The 26295-nt window shown below is 38.3% G+C and overlaps 1 protein-coding gene across 1 annotated transcript; it reads left to right on the top strand.

Annotated features, from left to right (window-relative positions):
- The first annotated feature begins 19748 nt into the window (after positions 1-19748).
- Positions 19749-23064, top strand: LOC123959177 (carbohydrate sulfotransferase 1-like). Its single transcript, XM_046033104.1, has 3 exons — positions 19749-19991; positions 20480-20593; positions 21555-23064. The coding sequence occupies exon 3, from the start codon at positions 21601-21603 to the stop codon at positions 22885-22887; it is 1287 nt and encodes a 428-aa protein (XP_045889060.1). The 5' UTR covers positions 19749-19991; positions 20480-20593; positions 21555-21600; the 3' UTR covers positions 22888-23064.
- Positions 23065-26295: the final 3231 nt, after the last annotated feature.

Below are 26295 nucleotides of genomic sequence, written 5' to 3'. Positions count from 1 at the left end.
AGATACTGTCTTGAAAGTTATTGTCTTTCCTGCATATTTAAGATGACACAAGCTCTACTAGTAGAAATAAATAAAAGATGCTCCATCTCCAGTTTTCAGCATGTTTGTGTATTCACCTATATCCATCTCCAAATCCTTGACACCCATGGCGTTTTGCTTTTGTTGCATTTCTGTAACAATACAATAGTAGCTGCAGAAAACACAACACTGTCACTACCATGACTTTTTTACCTACAGATAAATTCTACAAAAAAAGATGGTAAGTACAAACTATCCAAACATCAGCATAATGCTATTTCCTCTTTTATGTGATTGTTAGAGACATACTCAAATACCACACGTTTGTTTTCTTCAGCGTAAAAGTGTTAGTTTCATAAAGTTACAGACTAGATGTAGTTGTTTGGGGGTTTTTTTTGCAAGTTGTGAATATTTGATGTAAACCTGCCCTGAAGCTACATTGCAGTATGCACAAAGTAGCAGGCACTGAGAGCAGGTGGAAAAATTAAAGTGACAGTGTGTGTGTGTGTGTGTGTGTGTGTGTGTGTGTGTGTGTGTTGGGGGCGGGGGTGTTGATAAAGCGTCAGGAGTGCAGTGGAGAGATTCCAAAGTTGCTTAGAAAAAGCTGAGGCAGGATTTTCACCTATCAAAGCAAGCAGACATATGCTGAGGATCATGTGTAACTGCCAGGAGGAAGAAAAAACAAACTACAAGATGTCAACTATGCTAATTAGCCCTCTGTGTTTATATTTTTAACAGTTCAACCACCAGAGATCTAGATAATAATGTGTTCATCCAGAGAAAACATACATGACTGACATACTTTGCATTTCAACCCCTGATCATGTTTGGAGTGGAACACGTATGCCTACTACAGTACTGTTTACTCCTTGGACAAAAAAAAAATGCCAAGCAGAGATTTGCACTTGCAGAAAACTGCCGAAGTAGTAGCTAAGTAGCCACCTAAAAACATTAATCGATAAACATATATAGCCATATGTAGGCTATAAAGCATTACTCCTTAATATTAATGAAGAAAACTGTGATGTTTCACTGTTAAGTGTAGGACTTATTTAAATGTCACCAAATTATAGCATTAACAAACCTAAACCAATAATGTAGTAGGGTAGTAGTACGGCAATAAACATAAAATAATGCATGAACACTCCTAAGAAATAAGGAGTGTTTTTTCCATGTTGCCCACACTGTATGAATGTAGCATTAGATACTGCAGTACACTGCACACCATGCTAACATGCTCATGATGACATATGCTTATGTTTAGCAATGCTTACCATCTTCACCATCTTAGTTTAGTGGGTTAGCATACTAAAATTTGCACTAAACAGTTAGCAATAAACACAAAGTAAGTTTTTTATTAGGTTTCTTATTTTTGATGGTAATCCTGAGTGGGGGAACGCTTGAGTGTATCACAGTTGGCTACATCTCCAGTCTTCTGTGATGCATTGTGTTCAGCGTTTAAAGTCTTCTTGAGCTCAGATTTGTGTGTTTCCCTGTGCTGTGTCCATGTTCCTTTTCTGTCTTCTAGTTCTGCCCCAGGAGTGCTACAGCTGATCGTTGAACGAGGTCCACCTGGCCTTGGAAGGCAGTCTTTAAAAGCTCTGTGCCAGCTGCAGAGGGAGGGTTTTTGAGTTGGGACTGCTGGTCTTGCTGCCTCACAGCTGGGGATTTTTGTGTTATGTCCTTGTGGTTTTGGTGTTCTTGATTTGTCATCTTCTTGTGTTAATAAATTCCCTTGATTTGGTTGTTTTAAAGGTGTTTACCTGTGTTTAGTTTGGGTCAGTGTTGGAGTGTTGTTTGCCCCATGTAGTCCCCAAAGGGTGGGGCGAAACACTGAGACTGATGAGAAAGGCATTATTTTGCAGGCATTTATTCAGAGACCAAAGTAGAACATGTAAAAAATACTTGCAGAAATAATGGCAGTAGTGACTTAAATGTTGCTGTTCTTGTCTAAGCTATCACTTGTTTAAATCTAAACAAATTATTTTAGCCTATATGCATAGCTCATGTGATTACATAATCAAGTGTCTGTTGATGTGTTCAAGGAAAATAAAGACTTAATTTTACCTGAATGGATCAGACTGTTCTACATCTAGTCCCTTTCTGCAGCTACAACTAGGGATTGCTTGATGTAATTGATTCGGTTCAGCAATGTTGCCATTGCAGCAATTAGAATTATAATACCAATGGCAAGAGGTACAGTAATGTATGGAAGAAAATATTGTTTTCAAGGTAATCAACTCTGGGTGAGCACTCCGTATTGTTATATCAGAATGAAAATGTTATAGGCATAAGACAAAACCAATGTAGGACAGTCATGTACAGTACCAGCTCGTCGTCGTCCCAAGTAACCTGAACAGCCATTGGAAAATGCATCCATTCTTAGGTAATTAATACTGCTGAACAAGGCAGTTTAAGTCAGATAGGTTTTATGAAAGTTGCATTGATAAAATATTCTTAGAGCTGATGAAGGAGTGCTGACATTGACACTTAATTGCCAGGGCCGTGTGTGTGTGTGTGTGTGTGTGTGTGTGTTTCCTCCAGATTCCCCCACAATCCAAAAACTTGCAGCTCATGTGAACTAAAATGTCCTAAAATTAACTCTAAAATAGCTGTGAATGTATTGTAAACATGAATGTGGACCAGCTAAAGTTTAAAGCAACCAATTGTTATGTTCAGGTCTAAAATATTTTACATCAGCACCACCTGAGGGCTGTTTCACAAAAGCAGAATTTAGAAATCCAGGATAAGAGAGAAAGCTAGGCTTGACCAGGGCTGCATCCGAAAAGTCAAAAAAATACTCCTTTCCTAACCACCTTTCCTTGACCTCGATGGAAAACGTCATGAGGTCAGGTGAGGAAAGATGTGGAGTAGAATCCGTAAGGACTTAGAAAAGAGCAGTTGGATTCTCTTAGACCCGCCGTCCTCTTTTCCTAAGTGACGTAATTATGCAACGGCGGACTTTACTGCCGTGACCTGCCGTGATGAAACTACAATGTTCTGAAGATGGACTATAAAAAGCTCATCTTTGACACAGTGCCCCATGTTGTTGTAATGCAGGCCATCTAAAGGTGGACAACACGGTGGAATATATTTCTTAATAACCAAGATGGCAAAAAGGCAGATAAGGTAGCCTACCAGTCACTAAATAATGGACAGGGTTGTCACATTGAGAATGCCTGCCCACCCATAGGCGTATTTATCAACATGAATCCCAATTGTACGTAAATACAGTGTTTCCCACAGAATGACAGCGTAACTGTGCCGAGAGAGAGAGAGAGATTTTTTTTTTTGATTGTTAACACCAACATTTATTTACTATATGCACTGTACAAAAAAAACATACTATATTACATTACTAGATACCTTTGCATTTACATGTGTAGCAAAAATTTAGATCAGCACATCTCAAAACTTGATTGACCCTCTGTCACAGAACAGAGCGCCCCCCTACAACCCCAAACCAACTCAAAGTAACAAAATCAATCGAAAATCAGCGTTGATAATGTGGCAGGCCGCCACAAATAAATCAGTGTGTGGGAAACGCCTACTGCAGAGGTTATCCAGCCTGATCTTTGCCTTTATTAAGGCGAGGGTGTCAGCATCTGTGACTGAAGTAAAATTAATGTGCTGAAGGCTGCAGTACATAACGTGAGGCTACATGCTGCAATATTATCCTCACTATGATCAGGTTACAGGACAGCTGGCATGGGTCTCAGTTATTGTTGACAGTTTAAGATATATGCATATTAGCAAGTTATGGCATAAGAGAGAAAAGGCTTAATAGCCAATGGTAACTTACATGGTGATCAACCTCCTTTATCCGTCATGGTTGGTTTATTTTATTTATTTTTTTATTGTAGAAAACACTTAATGGCTTATTTCAACAACCCGAAACATAAAACGGTGTTGAAACAGTATTAGATTACAAAAACGCCAAAAGAAAACAAACCAAAAGAAACAAGGTAATTGTGAGTCTTACTAAAGTATCATAATGTGCGTCTGTATTGCAAGGATCTTGCTAAATGTGGTTGATGGATTTTATGTTTGAGTTTGAGAACATGCGCCGCTTTAAATGTTGCCGCTGCAAGGAATTGTGGGACGGCATTCTCTCCTTTCCTTTTGTAAAGGATGGTCAGGTGTACCCTATGCTAAAGGAGATATGAAAGGAAGCATTGAGGCACCTTTCCTTAGCTTTTAGAGAATTCGACCAGCTCTTATCATGGCTGTGACTGAAATACTTCCGGTTCACTTCACTCAGTTAGGAACCTTCCTAAGCAAAAAAGACTTTTTGAACGGAGCCCTAGTGTGATCAGTGCATCCTGGCTTTATCAGTTTCACAAAGGCCAAACTAGGCTCAGGAGGAGCGACTATGTCAAGCCAGGTGTAAGTAATTCAGATAAATGGGTATCAACAGCTTTCTTCAAGAGACCACACGGTCGATCACAGATTCATTGATGCTGAAATGTAAAAGACGTGTGCAGCATACTTTATTCGCTGTTACTCACTGTGTGTAAAGAAAGTTTATGATGAAAAAATGAACATAATATAAAAAGTAAAAACACGGACGCAGTATTAAAACAGCGAGATAAAGCGTGGCAGACAATAGAGGACCGACTGAATCTGTGAGTAGCTAAAAATATCACTGCTCCTAACTGAAACTGTCATAATTATAATGGTAACTTGTCATACCTTTAAAAGTGAGCAATGGACGTTAATATGTCACTCAAGAAATGTATTAATTACAACCACTAATCTATCCAATTAAATTGTATTTATATATTGGCAATTCACAACAAAAGTATTTTTTTTCCCACATAGTATTGTGAGTGTAGATGACTTTGTGTTGAAAAGTGGTGGGGACATAAGGGCTCAGATTAGGGGTGTGACGATACACCTTTTAACCATTTAAGACTATTTTGAAGTAATATTCAATACTGAGATATATGGGGATATATGTGGGGAGTCTGAGGGTCCTTCCCCAGATGTTTGAGTACTAAACACTTAATTTTCTTACTTCTGGATTATAATATAATATATATATATATATATATATATATATATATATATATATATATATATATATATATATATAATATATATATATATATATATATATATATATAAATATTCTGCACCAATTTATGGTGGAAATGTCTTTATTTATATAAAAAGGAAACACAAAATTAATCTGGCAGGTGACAGTTTACTGCATTATATTTTTATATTAATCAGCAGCTTGTTCTTTCAGCTTAAGTTACTTTTTTTTGGACAATGCACATGTTTCTTCTATGTTTACATTGCATGTTTTCTTATTGTGCAAATAAACTTTTCTTAAAGCATTTTCAGTTATTTAGCATTTTGTATTGCAAGCAACATTTGTATACACTGTGTGTGTATGTATGTATGTATGTATGTATGTATGTATGTATGTATATGTGTATATATATATATATATATATATATATATAGTAGGCTTGGCAGAGAGGCTGGAGGTATGTCAATTGTGTGAAAATGGTGTACTTGTTTAGTCAATATGGATAATAGATAATAAGTCAGTGATGTGGTGCTCATAGAAAATACTGTATCATATTTGGAACTTGACCCTGAGGCTGTATTCCTACAGTCTGACAGCCAGTCCTGCAATGTAGTATGTATAAGGACACCCACAGGTGAACACTTCCTGCTGTGCTAATAAGTGTTTTACAAACTGTCAGATGTCTGAACTGCACACACTTGCAAAAAAATATAACAAAAATAATAACAATAAAATAATAAAAACTGCGGCAGGACTTGGACCTAGTTATGGAGATAAAAAGAGGCACTGAGGAAAGTGATTTGGAAATCCAGCAACTACAAAAAGAAGTGATCATTGCAAAGCACACTGTAAGCATGACTGTAACACAATGTATTAATCATTGTTTTCTCTCCCAAGCTCGCAGCAGACGAGTGATCCCAGGGAGAGGGAAAAAAAGGTCAAAAATCATTGTCCTCCCTGTTGTTTCATGAATAAACAGTGCACAATATAGCCTATACTATAACTATATCCCTTCATACAGTGTGTGCCATACATTTCTTGAGTGACATGTAACGTCCGGTGCTCACTTTTAAGGCACAATATGACATAATTATGACAGTTTCAGTTAAGAGCAGTGATATTTTTAGCTACTCACACATTCAGTCGGTCCACTATTGACTGCCACACTTTCTTTCGCTGTTTTATTACTGTGCCTGTGTTACCTTTTCTTTTCTTTATCATTTTTCTTTACATGTGCTTTCATTTCATGTAAACCTACTCGCTGATGCTCATTGTGTGCAAAGTATGGTGCACGCGTCTTCTCTGATTATGAAACCTAATAATCACAAACTGCTATTTTAATGCAGGCTACTGAAAAACATGCAAAACACATACATAAGAAAATAGAATGAATGAAAAAAACACTTTGGTTTCTGATCAGAGTGACTGACTGAACAGATAAGGCACCAGGGTTAACTAAGCCTGGCTGTTAGCCTGGTCTGGAGCAGGCTGGCTACACAGAATAAATCGCCACGGTAACTTATGTGCTACTGCTTTCGTGAAACCGAGTCACGGTTTAATTCAGCCAGGATATCTGGAAAATCTCGGCTTAATCTGCTATCTTGGTTTTGTGAAACAGCCCTCTGGAGAGTTACTGAAAAAGTAAATATTTTCAACATGTGACGAGATCTTGTACCACGAAATATTAAAATGTGATGATATTTCTCCTTGAGGTTAAAAGCTGTCTCGCGATATTCAGAGGTGCCAACTCTCACTCTGAGCAAGAGACTCACACAACTGACACTTGTCACACATTTTAAACATCTAAAAACTGAGGCACAAACTTGCTCTGTTTGGGACTGTGGACTGTACTTTACCGGAGGTGCTAAAGTTAACATTTATGTGGATTTATGGTGAGATTTATACCTGATCAGAAGTGATTTCAGTTAGTTTCGGTTTCCTCCTCCTTGTTCATCTTAACGTACAGTCCCAAACAGTTCTGTGACTTCCTGAAGTGTATAATACCATATCAGCAAAGCAATAACATAATGCACAGCAGAGTATAGGGCCACTAGACATAAATAATACGAATTCTGATTAAATGATGACATTATTCTGGTAATATTACAACATTTTTGTTGACATGTCAGAGAACACAGATATGTGGAATATATTTTGAATGTGCAGAAAGTTTTGAACATGAGCTATTAAAGTCCAGGTGTTTTATAACTGAATAAAATTAATTAATTTATCATTGCGGTAAAAGGGTGCAAGACATAAAAGAAGAGGGAAGACTAAATCATGGCTACATGTGTGTTGACTCAGCAGGGATGATATTAAATGAGAAAAGTTGAAGCAATTCAGAATGCCTGAGAGTCTTACTGCATTGTATTAGTATGCTATATGGTAAAGGGTTAGTGTTGTAAGAGTATAAAGTATAAAGTATGTAAATAATGCCCTAAATTTTGAACATTATAACCTTCAAGGAGGTTGCATATATTATAAGGCTGTTGTATTAGACTGCATTAGTTTTAGCTGCTCCAACAACACTAACTTTGACCTCAAAAATTACCATGGAGTTGAATCAACACCTGTGACAAACTTCCTATATAAAGGTTTTGAGCTACATCTATGAATTTTCAATTGAACAAGTACCACTTGTTTTATTTATTGCTGAATTTATTTATCTGTCATTTATTTGTGCAATGTACTGCCCATTTTCTCCCAGTTTGTATTTAGGAATAGTTTAACTCTAAACCACAAGGAAGATATTTTCCACCTTGGAGCCTATCTTTTTGTTTTTGCTGAGAAGTATAGAACTGCATCATCTGCATAAATATGGAGAGGACAGAGGAATAAGTAGTAGCGGGCTCCACCATGTCTTCAGTTTAGCTTTGTGAGCTGTGACCTGGGGTGTGTTTCTAAAGAAATAGATTTCAACCTATTGACACTTGCATATATTTCAATTTATTACACTTGCAGTGTAAACCCAAACTGTCCTCGCCAAAAATACAGCTTCATAGGTCATCTGTGCAAACACTTTATTACGACCCATATTTACATTTGTAGTGATTTTAGTGATTTTTAGTAGTAATTATGACCACTGTTCATGTCCCGTGTGAAAGGTCACTGTAGACTTATTTTAACATGACTTACGTAATGTAACATGACTTATGTAAGTTATCATACTTATTCTATGTAACTTACATAACTTAACTTATGTACATGTGGTGTTCTTCTCAACACATCATCGCAGCATTATTGTTCGGACACCACATACATAACATACTTACTTTAACCCAAACGATGACCTTTTACTAAACCTAACCAAAGTTTTGGTGACTAAACCAAACCAAAGTGAAACTGCTTCATAAGTCATGTGAAGTAACTGAACTTACATGACCACGATGGTGAAAGTCCAGTACCACTGGTACTTTCCAATGGTCATACAGTATGTATGGGCGGCACGTTGGTGCAGGGGTTAGCACTGTCGCCTCACAGCAAGAAGGTCGTGGCTTCCTCCCACCATCCAAAGACATGCAGACTAGTTTAACTGGTGTCTCGAAAATTGTCCTTAGGTGTGAATGTGAGTGAGTGGTTTTTTGTCTATGTCTGTTGATGGACTGCCAACTTGTCCAGGGTGTACCCCGCCTTTCGCCCAGTGTCAGCTGGGAAAGGCTCCAGCCTCCCGCGACCCTGTACGCAGGATAAGCAGTTGACGATGGATGGATGGATCTTCACTCAACCAATTTCCCTCAGTCTATGCCATGACAATTGGGCACTTGATAATAAGTAATCTGCAAACATCCTTTTACCACCATCTAAGGGCTCTAGGGCAGGCATTCAACCACGACCTCCCTTTATCACTCACTACCCTGAACACACAGATTATTCAGATAAAGAGATGCCCAATGATCTCTTTTCACCATTACAGAGTTTAAAATACCTTCTTTCAGTTAGAGCAAGGCTCCAATGACGCATGAAAGATGGGACAGCCGCACTAAAAACCCAGACACTGAACCCAGTGGAAAAGGAAACATAAAGGGCCTATAGGCTGCATCTTGTGGATGGTGGCTCTCCACACATGTAAATGATATACTTTGAGTGGCCACCCTTGTACATCCTTGTATTCATGCTGCTGAGCTGAATAGATTTCCCAGAGGAAGGAGGGGTTAAGAACAGCAAATGGGGGAGGGCAGAAAGCTTTACAGAAGAAGATTATTGGGTTAAAGGGGACCTTGCTCTGGGCAAGGATTGGGTAAAAAGCTGTCTGCGCCCCCCCCCCGACCTTGTTTTTTTTCACCCTGGTTCCAACTTTTTAATGAAAGGGGTTTAGGGGGATTTGGCTCACAAATTTGCGTGAAACAGATTGCATCGATTGCATCCCTGTGCGCTCTGCTTATCCACTTTTTAGACTCTTTTTACTCCCAGCCCACAGATAACTGACAGCCAATTCAGCCAGTCAAAGGAAATCATCTTTCTTGGATCAGGACTTTGCCTTTGTGTTAGATTTTTAAGAGCATGAGACTTGGTTATGTGGTGTTTTTTTGTGTAGGGTGTGTGTGTGTGTGTGTGTGTTTCTGTGTGAAAAGTGAAAGTAAAATAATTTTGCCATTCAAAAAGCAATCCTTGATTGACAGAGTCCTCTGATTCATGCCTTTATTCCTGCACACTAAGCTTGCTTGATGCTGACAGTAAAGTTGACAAGCTCACAATGGCAGAATGACTAATGCAAGTTTGAGACTTCAGGGGAGAAAGAGTTTGAGTGGATTTTTTGTTGTTGTTGTAGTTTAAGAATGCCCTTTTTGGAGAATACTACAAATGAAATGTGAAAAATAAAACAGAATCACATACCACAATCTGCATACTATTTTTAAATGTACCAAAACATTTAATAACCAAGTCACTTCCATGATTTTAGGCCACATCCTCATTTTCTCTGCTTCTCAACTGCCTGTTTTGTGTCAGGCCATACAAAGGAGGTACTTGGGTTACAAACTAGATTCAATAGACAGAGTAGACCTCGTAATTAAATTAACTTCTTCATAATTCGTAACAAGCAAAGTTATGGAACTCATTTAAAATCCTTAATTATTCACTTCTCGTCTCGTGATAACTTCCATGAACTAGTGAAATCTCTTGGCATATCTAGGTCAGGTAATGGCCAGCACAAAACATTCTTAGCTAGCAGTAGGAGGCCATGAATTTCAGCTGAAGAAAAGAAAACACCTAAAGCAGCAAGAGTTTTATGACTTCCTGTAAACCTTTTTGCAATAAAGTCAGATCCTCACATTTGTTCAGCATTGCACAAGGACAGAACCTTCTAACATCAGCTAACAGTTAAGAAATTAAGGTGTGGAGGCAGGACAGCCACTGCCTTCTGAATTCAAATTAATCATCTTTAAGTGACAGACTTGTGCTCTGTATTACACTGAACACTCCAGTTCATCTAAGGAGATGACAAGGACTATCAATTAGTAAATTATTTTTAATTATATTCTTTCAGCAGCAATAGATCTATTAGATTTTTATACAAATATTTGTATAAAAGATAAATTTCATAATCACTCAAGGAACATTATGTATGCACTCAAGGAGTGATACACAACAACCAAGCGAGAATTGTTTTTCTTTTCCAAAAATACAATTGAAACACACTTAACAATCTTTATTTGCAGGAACTAAACTGACTTCTGTTATGTTTACAGTCACATCTGGTCACACAGACCCAATCACAAGAGAACTGAAGATTCACTCCAAGATGTATGTTTCATTTTATACCAACATGTGAGTTCAGTGCTGTTATTTCAGAGGAGAGCTGAGTGTAGTTGGTCATAGGTTGATGAGGGATTATCTCTTTCAGCAGAATGCTTCTCAAGGCTTAGATTCTTTGAGAGCTCCATCAAACAGCAGAGCCTTTTCTGCCAAATCTATTGTACAACCATTTGCTATGAATGGTCAATTCCTTGACTTAAGTGTCTCTGACTGAAGTAGTTTTTATTTAATTTAGTTAACAAGCCACTTTAATGAGTGCAGGGTCGCACAGGTGAAGTTCACCTCTGTCTGATGAAGTTTCCTCGATGTTTCTATATTTTAAATCTAGGCTGCCGTCATCTCTCCATCACTATCTCATCGAAATCGAGCATTTTACCTCTGTTTCTTTCTGGAGAGATTTCAGTATTAATTTGCAAGTCATGCTTTTTGTCGTGGATGTCGATTTCTGATTTGGTAGAGGATCACTCAACAATTCTACAAGGATTTTAGAGGGCATAATGACGTCACTTCGTCCTACACCAGACCACATTCATGAAATCTGACTACTGCAGTTTTCAATATGATTAAACTGGGTCTTAAATCATTTAGTATGTGTATAGTAGAAATAGACAATCCTCAGTGTTTCTCAGTTTTCATCAACTCATAGCAATGTCTCATTTTGATTATGACAGATTATCAGAGGAGACTGATAAATGCATTTTAAGATAGATTTGTCCAATGTCCAAATTTAAAACTTAATGGGTGATAAAACATGTCCCTGCATTCATAGCCATCATATCAACTGGCCTTTCTTAAGTACAAAGTGTACAGTATGTTTACTGTTGGCCTCCCTCCTTTTCTTGAGACCAGTGAGAATATTTAAAAACTGATCTTTGTCGTTGATTACCATAGCAACAAACGGAAATTTGGGTCAACCCTGACAATAGCATGAGATGATCCTACTGACAGTTGTTTTCATCCCGCTGACAATGTTTTGAAAGAGTTGGCCTTCGTCAGTAGGCTGGAACAGTCTTTGTATGGGTTTTGCAGACACGTAAAATATTTAGTACGGTATATACAGATTCTTCATAGAACCTTTATCTGTGCTCTCTATGAGATAAAACACGACTTATGTGAACAGCAGGGAGCAAAGTATGCATAATAAATGACTTTACCCTGCAATTGTGGAGTGCCTTTACTTATATGTTCTGTATAATACAGTTTCTTCCAGATAAAATGGCTGCAATTATCGATGACAAAATTAAATCAATACTATAAGAAAATTACAGAACCAATAATAATGTCTCTTATTTTCTTGAATGGACAATCGAATTACAGAAATGCAGTACTACTACACAGGCTGTTTGAAGGGAGGAAAAACATTTTAACCAAAATAGCATGAAAAATCTGATATCACTGCCATCCAAGCTTTCATACACTCTGATTCACATTCCAGAAGAGGTGTTTTGACTGTTTCTCATTTGCAGAGATTCGAGCCAGTGCCAGATAATAATTTAAAAAAATGCTGATTTAAAGCAACTCTCATAATATGTCACAATAATGCACATCCACCACTCGCAAACAAGGTTTCAGAGACCCAGATTTCAGTCCACTGCATTAGGCAGGTCAATAAGAACAGAGCCCTTTAATTTCTCTTATCTCCATAATTACACATAATCTCCTAGTCTGTCAGTAGGCTATATAAGATAAAAAAAATAACAGGGTTTGATGGGCTTCCTCCAGGGAGAAAATGATTTAACTGGAAGGCTGTTCATTCTCTTTTAGTTCATTCAGATAAGAAACAGTTCTCTAATCTAGCATTTTGGATGTCTGTCACACATAAATGAGTCATCCCCCAAGCACATTACATGACAGTCAGAAGAGCAGAACGATTCATAGAGTGGTGGTTCCATGACAGACTGAAAACTTGTCCAGTGACATTTGCTTCTTGGATCTCCATATAGCCATGTAACTCTTTGTAAGAACGTGAATGTGTACATTTTCCAAAATGTCAAACTGTAGCACTAAATCTCCAAACTCACAGTTTACCAGCCCAGTTTACTGTCTGCTCCAAATGCTATCAGTTAACCATCCAGCCAACAGCTGTAGTCAACCAGCAAGCCAACTATCCAGTGTTCAGCACACCAAATGATTAAGGGCATAGTATAAAGATAAAGATGTGCCAGATGCCTCTGAAGCTCTCGTTAATCTGCTGTTGGCAGTGGAGTTTGTATTGCATTAGCATTATTATTGTGTGAATCAGCTGGTTACAGGAGGTGGAGATCTCCACCTCCTGTAGCAGCGGTGGTACTGTTGAAGGATGTAGTGGGGCTAATGGAGACTTAGCTACAGTAATTCCAACTTTAGGATTGGCTTAAATGCCTGGCAGTGTGGGACTGTAGAGGATATTTAAATGAGGTAACTGAGCGGTAATGAAAATATGCAGGATTTGTGACTTCCATAAAGAATCCCTTGGCACATGACCGGTATGATGTTTTTGATACAGCCGTGGCACAGAAATGTACACTGGTCACCTCCAAGATGTTTGTGGATTGACATCAGATTGGAATTTCCATTGGACATCATTAATTGATGCCTGGTCACTATATTGATGTCCTACAGTGAAGTGCTGAATTGTACTGTTTAGTAAGAAGGGGTGGATGGGTCTCTGAAGGCCTGCTAATTCTTCCAGATGTTTCTGTAACCTGATACAATGGGGGAAAAAAGGAGGACACAATAATCCCAATATTTAGTCTCCATATTACGGCAATATCCATGCAAATATCAGTTCAGTTCTTTTCTTGGATTTTCTGCATAATGGCTTCATGCCTAACCTTGACGAAGTTTCTAACTATAGCACAGAACTAATAAAATGGTTTTACTTGTTTGTGGGGACTGCATTTGAGTCCACAGATGGTATGTCCTCAGAACCTGGCTGTGCGTCCTTGTTATGTGATTAGATGTTATGTGAGTACCCACACATACACAGAAACACTAACAGAAATCTCTGGTTTGGGAGAATCACATTTATTTGACCATTTAAAAAAATAGATACGATCCTCAGATCCTAATATAATGGAAATTGATTAATAGCATACAGGCTTGCAACATCATCAGTTATGCAGCATATAAATCATTGATTGCACTGCCATGGCTGAAAGAGTACCTAATCCTCATTGCTAAAATATCTATTAAACTTGAGCACTTTACAAACACAATTGTCCTAAAAGGAAATTGTTGTATATTAATATTTGTTATGCCTGTACTGTGATTTAGGTAATCACCTGAAATAGGTAGAAAATTTCTTCCAAATGTGTTCTAGTGAGAGGATTTTCACTGCAGCTGAATGTGGTTTATTTGTATGTGCCTGTGTGTGTGCAATTGCTAGTATGTATATTTGAAATGTCATTGTTATTTTGCCAAAGCTATGAAGCCCTTTTTTCCCAACACTGGGATTTAATACATATGGATGCATGGAAAGCAGAGATATACAGTATGGTGTCTATTTGATTAAGAGGACATTTGACAAAGGAGCCAGTACAGCAGAATGACAGCCGAAGCTCTGCGTGTTTACACTGCATAAAGCTCATCCGGAGGGACCAACGTCTAGTTACAATTTCAAGAACTCTGGAGTGCATACAACGGTGTCATTGCTGCTGGAGAACTGACGAGATGTAGAGCTTTTTCAGGTCACTTACATATTCAGTGTTGGAGATGCAGATTGGGCAGTTCTTGTTTTTGGTGAATACCAAACAGTAGCCCAAAACCTATTCTCTTCAACCAATCAGCATAACGAAGCATGACAAACGCTGGCAACTGTGTGCTGTGCTGAGTTTGAAAAAAGAACATCTACCAAGCCTTGGTATATTTCTTTGGGAAACAAATGTAATTGCAAAGTAGGCACTTAGAGCTGTCATTCTAATTGATTAAAACCGAAAGCGAAAAACTTACGCATGCAGCAATTAGTACACTTTGTCCTGGTTTCCAAAACATACAGTAATTGTATAATCCCACAATTACAAACATAGAAAAAAAGGAAATTGTAATCAACTCTACACCCCACTACATTGGATAGTATGACTGAAAATCATTTAAAGTAACAAACCTTATCAATCAGTCAAGCAGTCATCACTCTGTAGAGGCCATTTGTATTTAAGATCCAAATTAGAAACTTTGTGCATATAAACTAACCATGATCCTTGCTCTTTAGAATCAAATACATGTCACTACCTCATTATTTGACCAGGTATAATTCCATGGCATAATTTTCACTTGCACTGAGTGCAGGTACAGTGATGTGAGAACACCTGAAAAGATGCTGAGGGCAGATCAGCCTGAAACACGCATGGACAGGGAACTAAAAAAAAACATTGTGTGGAGTTATGCACAGGAATTGAGTGTCAAATATACCCTGTTCACAAAGATCTAGTCTGTGTGTCCTTGCTTGCTGTATATCTGGGGATCCTAAGAAGGATAATTTTGGGAGCCCTGCTTCGCAGTGGATATACAGTTAAGTATTCATAGAATCAGCTACCATATGCAATTATAACCCTTATGCATTTTATTTGTAACTCTAGCAACATGATGGGTTGCGGTCACTGAAACACTCAAAGTAAAACTGACTGACTGCACTTGCCATTTTTACTTTGACTTTGTTTTTGTCTGAATTCTCGGTCTTAAATTTTTTTTTTTATGTAATTAATTGCGTTTGTCCTATAGACCGTTTATAAAGAGGTGGCTACATTCCTGCAATATTAAAATTTACTCTTGATCTAGTAGCAAGATAAAAGATTCTACAAAAGATATATATATATATGTGTGTGTGTGTGTGTGTGTGTGTGTGTGTGTGTGTATATATATATATATATATATATATATATATATATGTATGTATTTTTTACAGTATTATCTCTACATCAAGACATTAATTCGGCACATTATAAAAACCTACCTATCAGAAATATTTTTTAAAAAATCAAGGACCCCTGCAAACCAAGTCAGTCCTTACTTGGGCAGACAGATTAGATGGGTATTGAGTAGGATCAGTTGGTGGAGGTGCAGCAGAGTTCCCAGAAACAGAAGACATCCGTTGGCATTCATAAGTAGTTACCTATTGGAGCAGTGGGTTAAAATTAGTCAGAACATTTATAACTATTTGTGTACACAATTTAATATTTCAACAGACAGAAAGACATAGTGGCAACAAACAGGAAACTTACTGTTTCACTGGAACCAGTCATAGGTGACAAAGATGTGTCAACTTGAGTGACCGAGTGTGAAATAAAAACATTTGTTGTGATTAGTTGTATTAATTTTGAAGCATTACCTTGATCATTATACAGTAAGTAAATGGTACCTATTTCTCTCAAATATTGTTCACAAATCTGTCAGAATCTGTGTTAGTGAGCACTTTTCCTTTGCCGAGATAATCCATCCACCTCACAGGTGTGGCATATCGAGATGCTGATCAGACAGCATGAGTATTACACAGGTGTGCCTTAGGCTGGCCACAATAAAAGACCACTTGAAAATGTGTATATAAACATTTGTAATGTAACCAGTAAACAATAACGTAAACAGCCTACTTTCTATTTTGACAGACATATATTGTTGAAGGTTATTTTACTGGTTTAAAATGTGTATTTAAGCTCAGCTGTAGTAGAATTCATTTATCCAGTAGAAGAATATTTGAACAAATGTGTGTGTAGAAACACAGATATTAGCAAAACGTGTGGTTGGATGTAACCTACCTCTCTTTGCATTTACCACTTTTTTTCAGTGCATTGAGAATCTGCTACAGTAACACCAAATACAGCAAACGCTATAAAGAATGTTATGATGAATTAAAAAAATGGTTGTCAGATGCTATACCAATAGCAGCAACAAACAGGTTTTTCATACTTCGGGATGCTCTCTGTTCTGCTTCCTCCTATTTTGTAAATAAGAATAAGACAATCCCTTGAAATCCTTGTGTGCACAGAGTTCCAGGTTGTGAATGAAAAATGCCAGACAAAAAAACCCAGCTTCTGTCCCCATGCACATACTGGCATAAAGATGACGGCGAGAATAACAAAGCCAGCACCCTGATACACACACATTATTTAGCCTGGCGTGTTATGAATCTATTACAAATCCTTTTATAGCAGGCTCAAGAAGAATAGCCTTACGTGATAATGTGCTGAAAGGCTATCGCACTGCAGCAGATGCCCAGCTTCAGTGTGGGAGTGAGTCCCTTGACAAGGCTTCCACATGCTGGGTTCACTGACATCAACAATCTGGGGACAGCCATGGAATCAGAGCAGTATAGCTGCTGCATTACTGGCCTCCCTCTGGCACTGCTATAAGCACCACCAGGGGCCTTTCATCTACCAGGTAAAGACAATACCCAAGCCACTTCACAGGGCAAATAAATGTGACTGTAAACATGGACAAAGAGAGATGCAATCAAAGACCTACAATGACAAATGATTGCCTATGATAGTGCATGTGATCTCTACAAGTTTATGTATGTTATTGATTAGTTTGTGTTTTTACTTGAGTTACTTGAGTTTTCCTATTTTGTTACTTTATAATTCAACTCCACTACGGTTTAAAGTGAAACAATTTCCTTTTTACTTCACCACATTAATTTGTGAGTTGTAGTTAGCATGTATTTCTTTGTGGATTAAGCTTTTACATACAAAACATACATAAATATATTTTAAATTTTAAAAGAATGGATGCATTGGTATAGTTACAATGACCAAAGAGTATATAAATGAGGAAATTCTTTCTCCACATTGACCAGCTAAAACATGCATTTGTTATAATAAACCATTAATATATTAAGACAACACTCTTGGAAAAGTAGGAGCCATTCCGCATAATTAGTACTTTTACCTTTTGTTGCCTGTCTTGTAAAAATCATGCATCTCTAAATGTGTCTCATATGGTTTATTTAGCTTAAGAAAGAGAACAATTTGGAGATAAATGTTCCCTGAACAGCGGTGATACCGGAGTACATTTTGCTGATATTTTTACATGCAGAATTTTTACCTACAGTTTTCATTATGGTGTTGCTATGTTATTAAAGCAAAATATCTAAATATTCATTAAATTACTTATAAATGCATTTATGGAAGCTCACTGTATATCAAAGAGTTAAATCTTTGACAGTTTGTTTCAGACTCTCCCCTCTGGCTGCGGTCCATCAAGATTGTCAGCATTGTATTATAGTATTAATGTATTTTTTGTATACCTGTACATTTTTTGATCTCCTTACTTTTATTTATATTTCTATTTATGTTCGTGTGTACTGTAAGCACCAATTTATATCAAGGCAAATTCCTCTTATGTGAAAACGTACCTGGCAATAAACCCGATTCTGAGGTCAAGTCATCATTTCTAAACCATTCACCATGGTTTATTGATCTACAGTCAGTTCTTATTGGAAGTTTTCCAGTCTAAAAGCTAATTTGACATCTGTCTGAAGTGCAATTGGTGACGTGTCAGCAATGACAACTCGTCAACATCCACAGCTTTCAGCATCTCTTTGTGAATCACTGTATCTCTGGCACATTGCCACTTCAGAGCTTTTTAACTACCTCAGTGACCTCTGCCAGCGAAATAGGGAACCAATTCCCCTTGGTCCTCCATCTTGATAGCCTGTCTACTGGATTCACAAGTTCCTCAAAATGGTCCAGTTCCCCTGACTCGCAAAGCAAAAGTACATCTCTTACATCTCTTTTTGGTGGGAGATTTTAGTTTGAAAAAACATCCACTTGAGAATCGATTGAGCAAAAAAGATACACTCTGTTGTAAAAGAATCAATATGAGAAAAAGGCATATTTAGACCCATGCAGCTGCTAGTTTTGTTTCTTATCATAATTTGGATATATTTCACTGTTATCGTGGAATTTTCATTTTATGGCCAATTTAACATTATGTGGCCTTTTGATTAATGAAACCCTCATAAAACTCAACAATCCTAAGTAGTCAGTTTGAAAATGTAATGGATTTGCTAGGGATGTTGACATTTGAGATATACTTGTCACTCAACAATGACAAAAAATGGACCCAGGACAAATCAGATGTGCTATAAAAAAAACAACCAGTCAATCACATTAATGACACTCTTTTAGGGTTTATAAGTTGTAACACATACACACCGTTGCTATACAGACCTGATTGTCTTCATGTGTGTTGGCATATACTGAATAATTAAAATGTGTACTTATTTGTGCATCCCTCTCCTCTTCCTCATGTATTTTCTAAAGCTTTTTGTGTCTTGCTTTTCAGTTCAGATCATGTTCATTATAGGCCCACCCACTACTTTATCAATAAGCCAGTTGCAGATGCCCTGGAGAAAGGGCTTTGCAGAATCACAGAGCCTGAGGCAGTAATGCTGATGTGATGAGTTCACGTCAAAGTCAGAAGAGAAATGTTCTGCCATAAAATCCTTCAAACCGGCAGACCTACTCTTTTCTAAGGAGAATCAGACATGTAGGATAAAACAAGACAATTAAGCTGCAGGAAGCCATTCCTTTCATGAAAGGAAAATGTAATAGTTTCATGCAAAACAAACAAACATTTGCATACAATTCAAACTGAAATGTTGATGGAATCACTGTGAGCCTACTGCTACATTGGCTGGGTGGAAAGAGCTGATTTGCTTGTGGGTGTGTGTGTGTGTGGGGGGGGGGGGGGGTCTGTGACAGTGTTATGTGGCAGGAAAGACATTGGGGATGTGATGGTGTGGGTGTGTTTGTGTGAGAGAGAGGGGGAGAGGGAGAGAGAGAGTGAGAGAGAGAGAGACAGAGGGGGCGGGGGGAGAGGGAGAGAAAGGCGGGGGGAAGGGGGGAGGGGTCTGGGGTGGTCCAGACAGTCGTTCCTTGTGTACCTCACACACTCTCAGCTTCTGCGCATCATTTAAGGGGAGCCCGGCTGTCGCTTTCCGCGATCAGTACTGCCTACTTAATAACAACCAAACCGCTTCAACCTTACTCCGGCACTTTTTCTCTTTTTCTCCCTGTGTCTGACGCCAATCGTTCAACTTAAACCGACTCGCACCACCGTTATATGGAAAATACGGGTCTGTTAGGCGCATTTATTCTCTCCTACCCGAGAGGAAGCGCACGGTGGAAAACGTTTTTTGGACGGAAGCAAAGCAGCCGTGATTCATGGACGTACAGCGCATCATGAGAATACTACAACTACAAACAAGGTATAAACGGAAACAAGTGTGGTTTTACTCCATAAAATCGCTGTGCTCTATCAGATTAGATGATTTATACCACAGGCTTTGTTTTGTATAGTGATTTTTAGGAACACTTGCGCCTGGGTGGGTTGCGTTCATTTGTGCTATGTTGTCTTATCGCAGCATTGGTGAGGATCTGCATCGCGGAAAATCTCTGTCAAAAAGCTTAACCTGTTCCCGCTGCAGTATAGTGGGGCTTTTTATTTTTCATGTATTTTTCATTCAACATGTATTTGAGACGAAAGCACTGATGCTCTGTACAGACATGAGTCGTCCGAGTTGCTTTCAGTGACGATTTAAATCAGTTTTTTGTATTTTTAGATCATAAAACAAACCACCAATATTGTCAGCTCCTTTTCCAACAGAAGGCTGTAGTCTCTTTGCAGTGGGCTGAAATAGATTTATTTTTTTCTGCTTTTATGAAACAATTGTGGGATATTTTTTCCCCTTCACAGATGTTATTTTTAAAGTAGCCTTCATCCACACTCTGCTTTGGAGTCAAGAGACACCCTGGTGCATCCTTTCTTATGGACCTTCTAGTCTCATGCAAGGCTTCTGAAGTGACAATGGTGAGCCTTTTTTTTTTTTACTTACACAACACAAGCTCTCTGCAGCAAGGCCCCAGTACATTGTACTACAGCATTATTTTAAGAAAATTCAAATCCTGAAAAGGACAGATTTTCTATGTAGTTATCTAATTCTTCACTTGCAGCATAATTTCCCCTTGACATGACATTGGCAGTTAAGCTTTAAACTACAGTTTACCTTTCTGGGCTGGCAAAGACCCCCCCCCCACCCCACCCCACCCCCTTCAATAAACAAGGGGAATACAGCACAATGCATATATGGTGAAGTATTCTGTGTTGCTGATAATGATTATATCTTTGGGGTTTTCAAGTAAAAGCTATTTTAAAACACTGGTGCAAAAATTGCCATTAGATATGGAAGCAACCTGTTTTTTTTTGGTCTGGGTCAGTTGATGAAAAGTTATGGGCTCAGAAGTCTCGTCTTTATTATTTTTCAAAAAAATTAGGCTGTAGCAATGGAATGAGAAACAGAAGACACTTTAAATGATTAAGTCAAAGGATTGTGTCTCATACTTTATTAAGGACTGCGCTTTTCTTATTCAGTATATAGTTCATCTTCAACCCTGCCTTTAACATAAGCACCAAAGAGAATGAAAATATTGCCCTGTGGTCATAGAATCATAAATAAAATATAGCCTGTAAAGTGCGCACACTCAACCAATTGATGACTTACCCTCAATTCTAATATCAATCACAATACAAATTTTACCACCATTTATTATTAATTGGTATGTTAGTGTAGTTAGATGTTAGTGTATGTTTTTGTTTCTCCGCTGTACTGTGTCATTATTGTGTCAATTATGCAATATCAATTGTCATTTTAGGACAGTAAGGGACCCTGTAGAATTTTGTTAGGGTAAAAACATATAGAAAGAAAACAAAACAAAACAACAAATAAAATAACTTCTAAGAATAAAAAGACAAAAAAAATCTTTTTTTACAGGGAGGACCTGGCATGGACCGCTGTGTCTAAATGAAGTGGTTCAGCCATGCAATGTTCCTGGAAGGCAGTGATTCTGCTGGCCTTGGCCTCCATTGCCATCCAGTACACGGCCATCCGGACACTCACCTCCAAGCCTTTCCAGCTGTGCCCGTTGCCCAGCCCCCAGAACTGTGGTCTAGGGAGCCAGGAGACAGAACCTCCCTTTGAGAGGGGAACAGGAGGTGGTGGAGGCTGTGAGGACTACCCTTACTTTTCCATCAATGCCACACGTAAAACACACATCCTGGTGCTGGCCACCACCCGTAGCGGCTCTTCCTTTGTTGGCCAGCTGCTCAACCAGCACCAGGAGGTATTCTACCTGTTTGAGCCTCTTTATCATGTTCAGACCACACTGATTCCACGTCTGTCACACAGTCGCAATGCTGCAGATCGGCGTGTAATGCTGGGCGCTAGTCGAGACCTCCTGCGTAGCCTGTACGGTTGTGACCTGTATTTCCTGGAGAGCTATATCAAACCGACGCCCACAAACCACACCACAGATAAACTGTTCCGTCGTGGTGCCAGCCGAGCATTGTGTCAGCAACCTGTATGTGATGCCTTTGGCCCTGCTGATGTTAATGTGGAGGAAGGGGACTGTGTAAAGAAATGTGCAACTCTAAACATGACCCTAGCAACAGAGGCATGCCGTGAAAAGCGGCACGTGGCAATCAAAATTGTTCGGGTGCCAGAGATTGGAGATCTACGTGCTTTGGTGGAAGACCCTCGTCTGAATATCAAAGTGATTCAACTCGTCAGAGATCCACGTGGTATCCTGTCATCACGGATTGAGACATTCAGGGATACGTATCGTCTGTGGCGTATTTGGAGGGCCACGGGGCGAAGACCATATAATCTAGACTTGAGTCAGCTTACAGTTGTCTGTGAGGACTTTCTCAGTTCTGTTTCAACTGGTCTCAACCATCCCTACTGGCTTAAAGGAAAATACATGTTGGTTCGCTATGAGGATTTGGCTAGGAATCCGCTTCTCAAAACAAAGGAGATCTATGACTATCTGGGGCTGCCTTTGGATAAAAATGTGGAAGACTGGATACATGCAAACACTCGAGGCAGCAATGAGCCCTCAGCAAAACACAAGTTTGGTACAGTGAGGGATTCAGCAGCTAATGCAGAGAGCTGGCGTTTGAAACTGTCTTATGACATGGTAGAATACACGCAGACTGTGTGTCAAAAAGTACTTCACCAGCTGGGATACAAGGCTGTGAAATCAGTAGAGGAACTAAAAAATATGTCCCTCTCACTGGTACAGGACAAAACTTTTGTACCTTTTTTGTAACAAAGATAGTTCTCTAATGACTATTTTTGATATATTTATAATTGTTGCCTTATAAGTTCCTTAGTTTGTCTGTTTTTTCTGTTTGTTTCTTCAAATTTGCACTAAACTTTTGAATGCACCAAGGGAACTATTAATGGTTCCCCAATATTACAGAACAGCACACTTTAAACACAAAGTAATCAAACAAGCTAGTTTTCAGATGTCTCATTATTTAGTTTTTCCATGGTTAGAACCAAGACAAGGCACTGTCTTTATAAATTTATAAATTTCCATTATGCAAGCTGTTGTTTCAACAAAAGTGAAATGTTGCTCTTCAAAAACATGGGATGGAAGATGGGAGGAGTTTGGTAAAGCAGACATGCTTTTTTTTAGAATCGTGATGGCAAATCTGGACTGTACAAGCCCTACTGTGCAATAAATAATGAATGTCACAGTCAGCCTTTACCACTATGGAATTTCTATTCATGTGGGAAGAGAAGAGATACTTCTGACAGATGCTACACTTGCAAAGGATAATTGCTGACAATTAATAGGCTCTCAATTTAAAGGGACAGAATCCCACTGGAGGTCACAAGTGTTTCATCAGAGGATTTACAACCATCTGTGATAGACAAACACACACTAATGAGAGGTAATGCTGTAATCTTCATTACTGTAGGTGTTACAGAATGTGTAAATTTTACACACATACATGTAAATATTATACACAGATGGGTGTCAAATGAAAGGAAGAACCAACATGAAGTGTCTTAGTATGGAGTAAGGCCTCCACGAGCCTCCAAAACAGCTTCAGTGCTCATTGCCAAGTCTGTGGAACTGTATTGGAGGGATGAACACCATTGCTCCACAATATAGACCCTTATTTATACATACCACCTTCATTTAATCAAGTAATATCATTAAGATTAAGATCTCTTTTGCAAGAGAGACCTGGGTGCAGCAGATACAAAGAAAAACAAATATAGACAGACATATGAAAAGAACAAATAGCATCAGAGACAGTCACAGACATCACTAAATGATTTGAATATAGGTAAGGTTTGATATATTTTGGTCTTATACAGATGGTGATGGAGAGCATTCTTACACAGTGCAAGATCTGGGTTGAGATCTTGTGACTGTAAAGGCTGTAGCGTTTGATTCTTGTCATGTTCAAACTCACCAAACCATTCAGTGAGCTCAGTTGCACGGATATGCATCTGCATTTCAGGTTTTTCCTTTAATTTGTGTCCCATCTGCAGGTTCTAATCCAAGTACACGTAGACACTGAAGCATTCTGATGAAGAATTGTACTTGTCAGTTGTATTTATTTATTTATTTTTTAATTTGTAGAGTTCATTTATTCTAAATCATACACAGTGTGAAATTTAGACCACCTTTTCTGTCTTTAATTAAAAAATGTTTATGCTATTGTTGTCCATTGATAGTAAGACTTTAACTCATTATTTAAACAGTAAAGTATTTCCTTGTTTTTATGTCAGCCGAGAAGGAAAGGTATGAAAACAAAAAAACAGCGTATGCTTTCTCTCTCAAGTAGAATAACACAGCTCTTTTGACAGTTCACGTTGATCTATGTTTATCTTCCACATGAAAGATTCATAACTTAGGAAGATATGTCTTTGTAGAACAGGTTGCAGGTTCCCATTTTTTGAGGATGAGTGAATAGTGTATACTGTACAACACACCCAAATTCACAAAGTATATCTACATTAGATCACATAATAAAAAGTATTACAGCAATGACTGTACATAATCTGTTACAAATCCTCTGATTATTATAGTAGCAGCTTACGTGCTTTGTCAACCAGGCAATGTTAAAGGTTAGAAGGTCAAGGCTGAAATACAGAACACTACAGTCATGTAAATAATATATCTGTTTCTGTCCAACTGACATAACATTCCTGAACTTGAAATAATTGCCAGTATTTGCTGTCATTTGATTTGAGACCCAACTGCCACAAACAGCAATGTTCTGGTAAACATTCCCACAGTTGATTTATGTATGTTGGCATGCCGTGGATAGTTTGGCAAACTGTCTTCCCAGTTAGTGTGCTGCATAAAGTCATCATTTCATGCTGTGCACTGTATGTAGAAGCTTAAATTGAATGTCAGTTTGCATTATGTTGCACAGAAACTGTCATAGATGTGTGCACAAATCATAGCTGCACCTAAAACTAAATAAATACTTTTCAGTTAGCTCACAAGCCTTAGAAAAAAAATCGGTGCAGATCATCAAAGATAGTGGGGGCAGAATTAACTGTTGGTGCAGGTTTTTTTTATAGAAAATGTTAGTTTCAATGTATAAACTAATATATAGTTCCAAACAAAAAATATTCTGGTTTAAAGATCCACTAACATATCAGGGAGTGCAGCATATAGTGAAACTGTGGTAATACTGTAGATCTGATAAATGTGCAGGTACACCTAGAGTAGATCAGAGTAATATCTGACCACAACACGGGTCATAGTGTCAATGTATTTTTTCTTATCTTTTGTTTTTGTCAGTTTACAGTCCTCACTTTTGATTTTGACTTCCACACTGCACATACCTGTGTGGTCAAATAACATGGGGGAAAGTCCAATGATTTCCATGCAATGACTACTTGTTTACCCATAAGATATAAAACCCTGTGAATGGAGCATCACACACCCAGGCTCATCAGTATTGGTGACCGGATGTCCATTGTGATGCAGAGCACAAACCTTTGATCCTCCTCTGTGCTGAGGCTTGGAGGCAAACTCTCTCTCTCACCCCCTCCCTCTCTGCCTGTGCTTTCTCCATCATCCACCTCTTTCTTTCTTACAGAGATCTCAGGGGATTGTTCCCTTGCTTCAGTGCTCACTCTCTGTTTTTCACTTTACCTCTGAATCTTCTGGATGTGCTTGGCATACTTTTAATTTTAAAACTAAAAAATGTTGCAAAGCTGGGCTGGAGTACATGCATATAATTTCTTTTAGCAATTAATTGAATAATTTGACATTTTGGAAAATAGGATTATTTTCTTTCTGTCAGAGAGTTAGATCAGAAGATCGATTCCAGTCTCACGTATGTTATATATTAAACTACAAATAGCAGGTAGTTAGCTCCGCACAAAGACTGGAAATGGGGTAACAGCCAGCCTGACTGTCTAGAGGTATCAAAATTCACCTACCAGCACACTAATTAATACATTACATCTCACCTGTTCATTCTGTTCAAAAACTGAAAAGTAAAAAAGTTAGTTCCCCATTGTGTTTCAAGTCTTTGTGCTACCTCTAATTAGCTGTTGGTTGTAGCTTCATACTCACTGTACAGACATGCAAATCTTCTCATCTAACTCTCTGCAACACAGAAAATAGGCTCTTTCCCAAATGTCAAACTTTTCCTTTAACAAAAAAGCAAATGGATGTGGTCATAGAACATTTCCA

The sequence above is a fragment of the Micropterus dolomieu genome, linkage group LG20, assembly GCF_021292245.1.
Source record: "Micropterus dolomieu isolate WLL.071019.BEF.003 ecotype Adirondacks linkage group LG20, ASM2129224v1, whole genome shotgun sequence".
Taxonomy (NCBI): Eukaryota; Metazoa; Chordata; class Actinopteri; order Centrarchiformes; family Centrarchidae; genus Micropterus; species Micropterus dolomieu.
The sequence above is the reverse complement of the archived record's forward strand: the minus strand, read 5'-3'. Positions and strand labels throughout refer to the sequence as shown.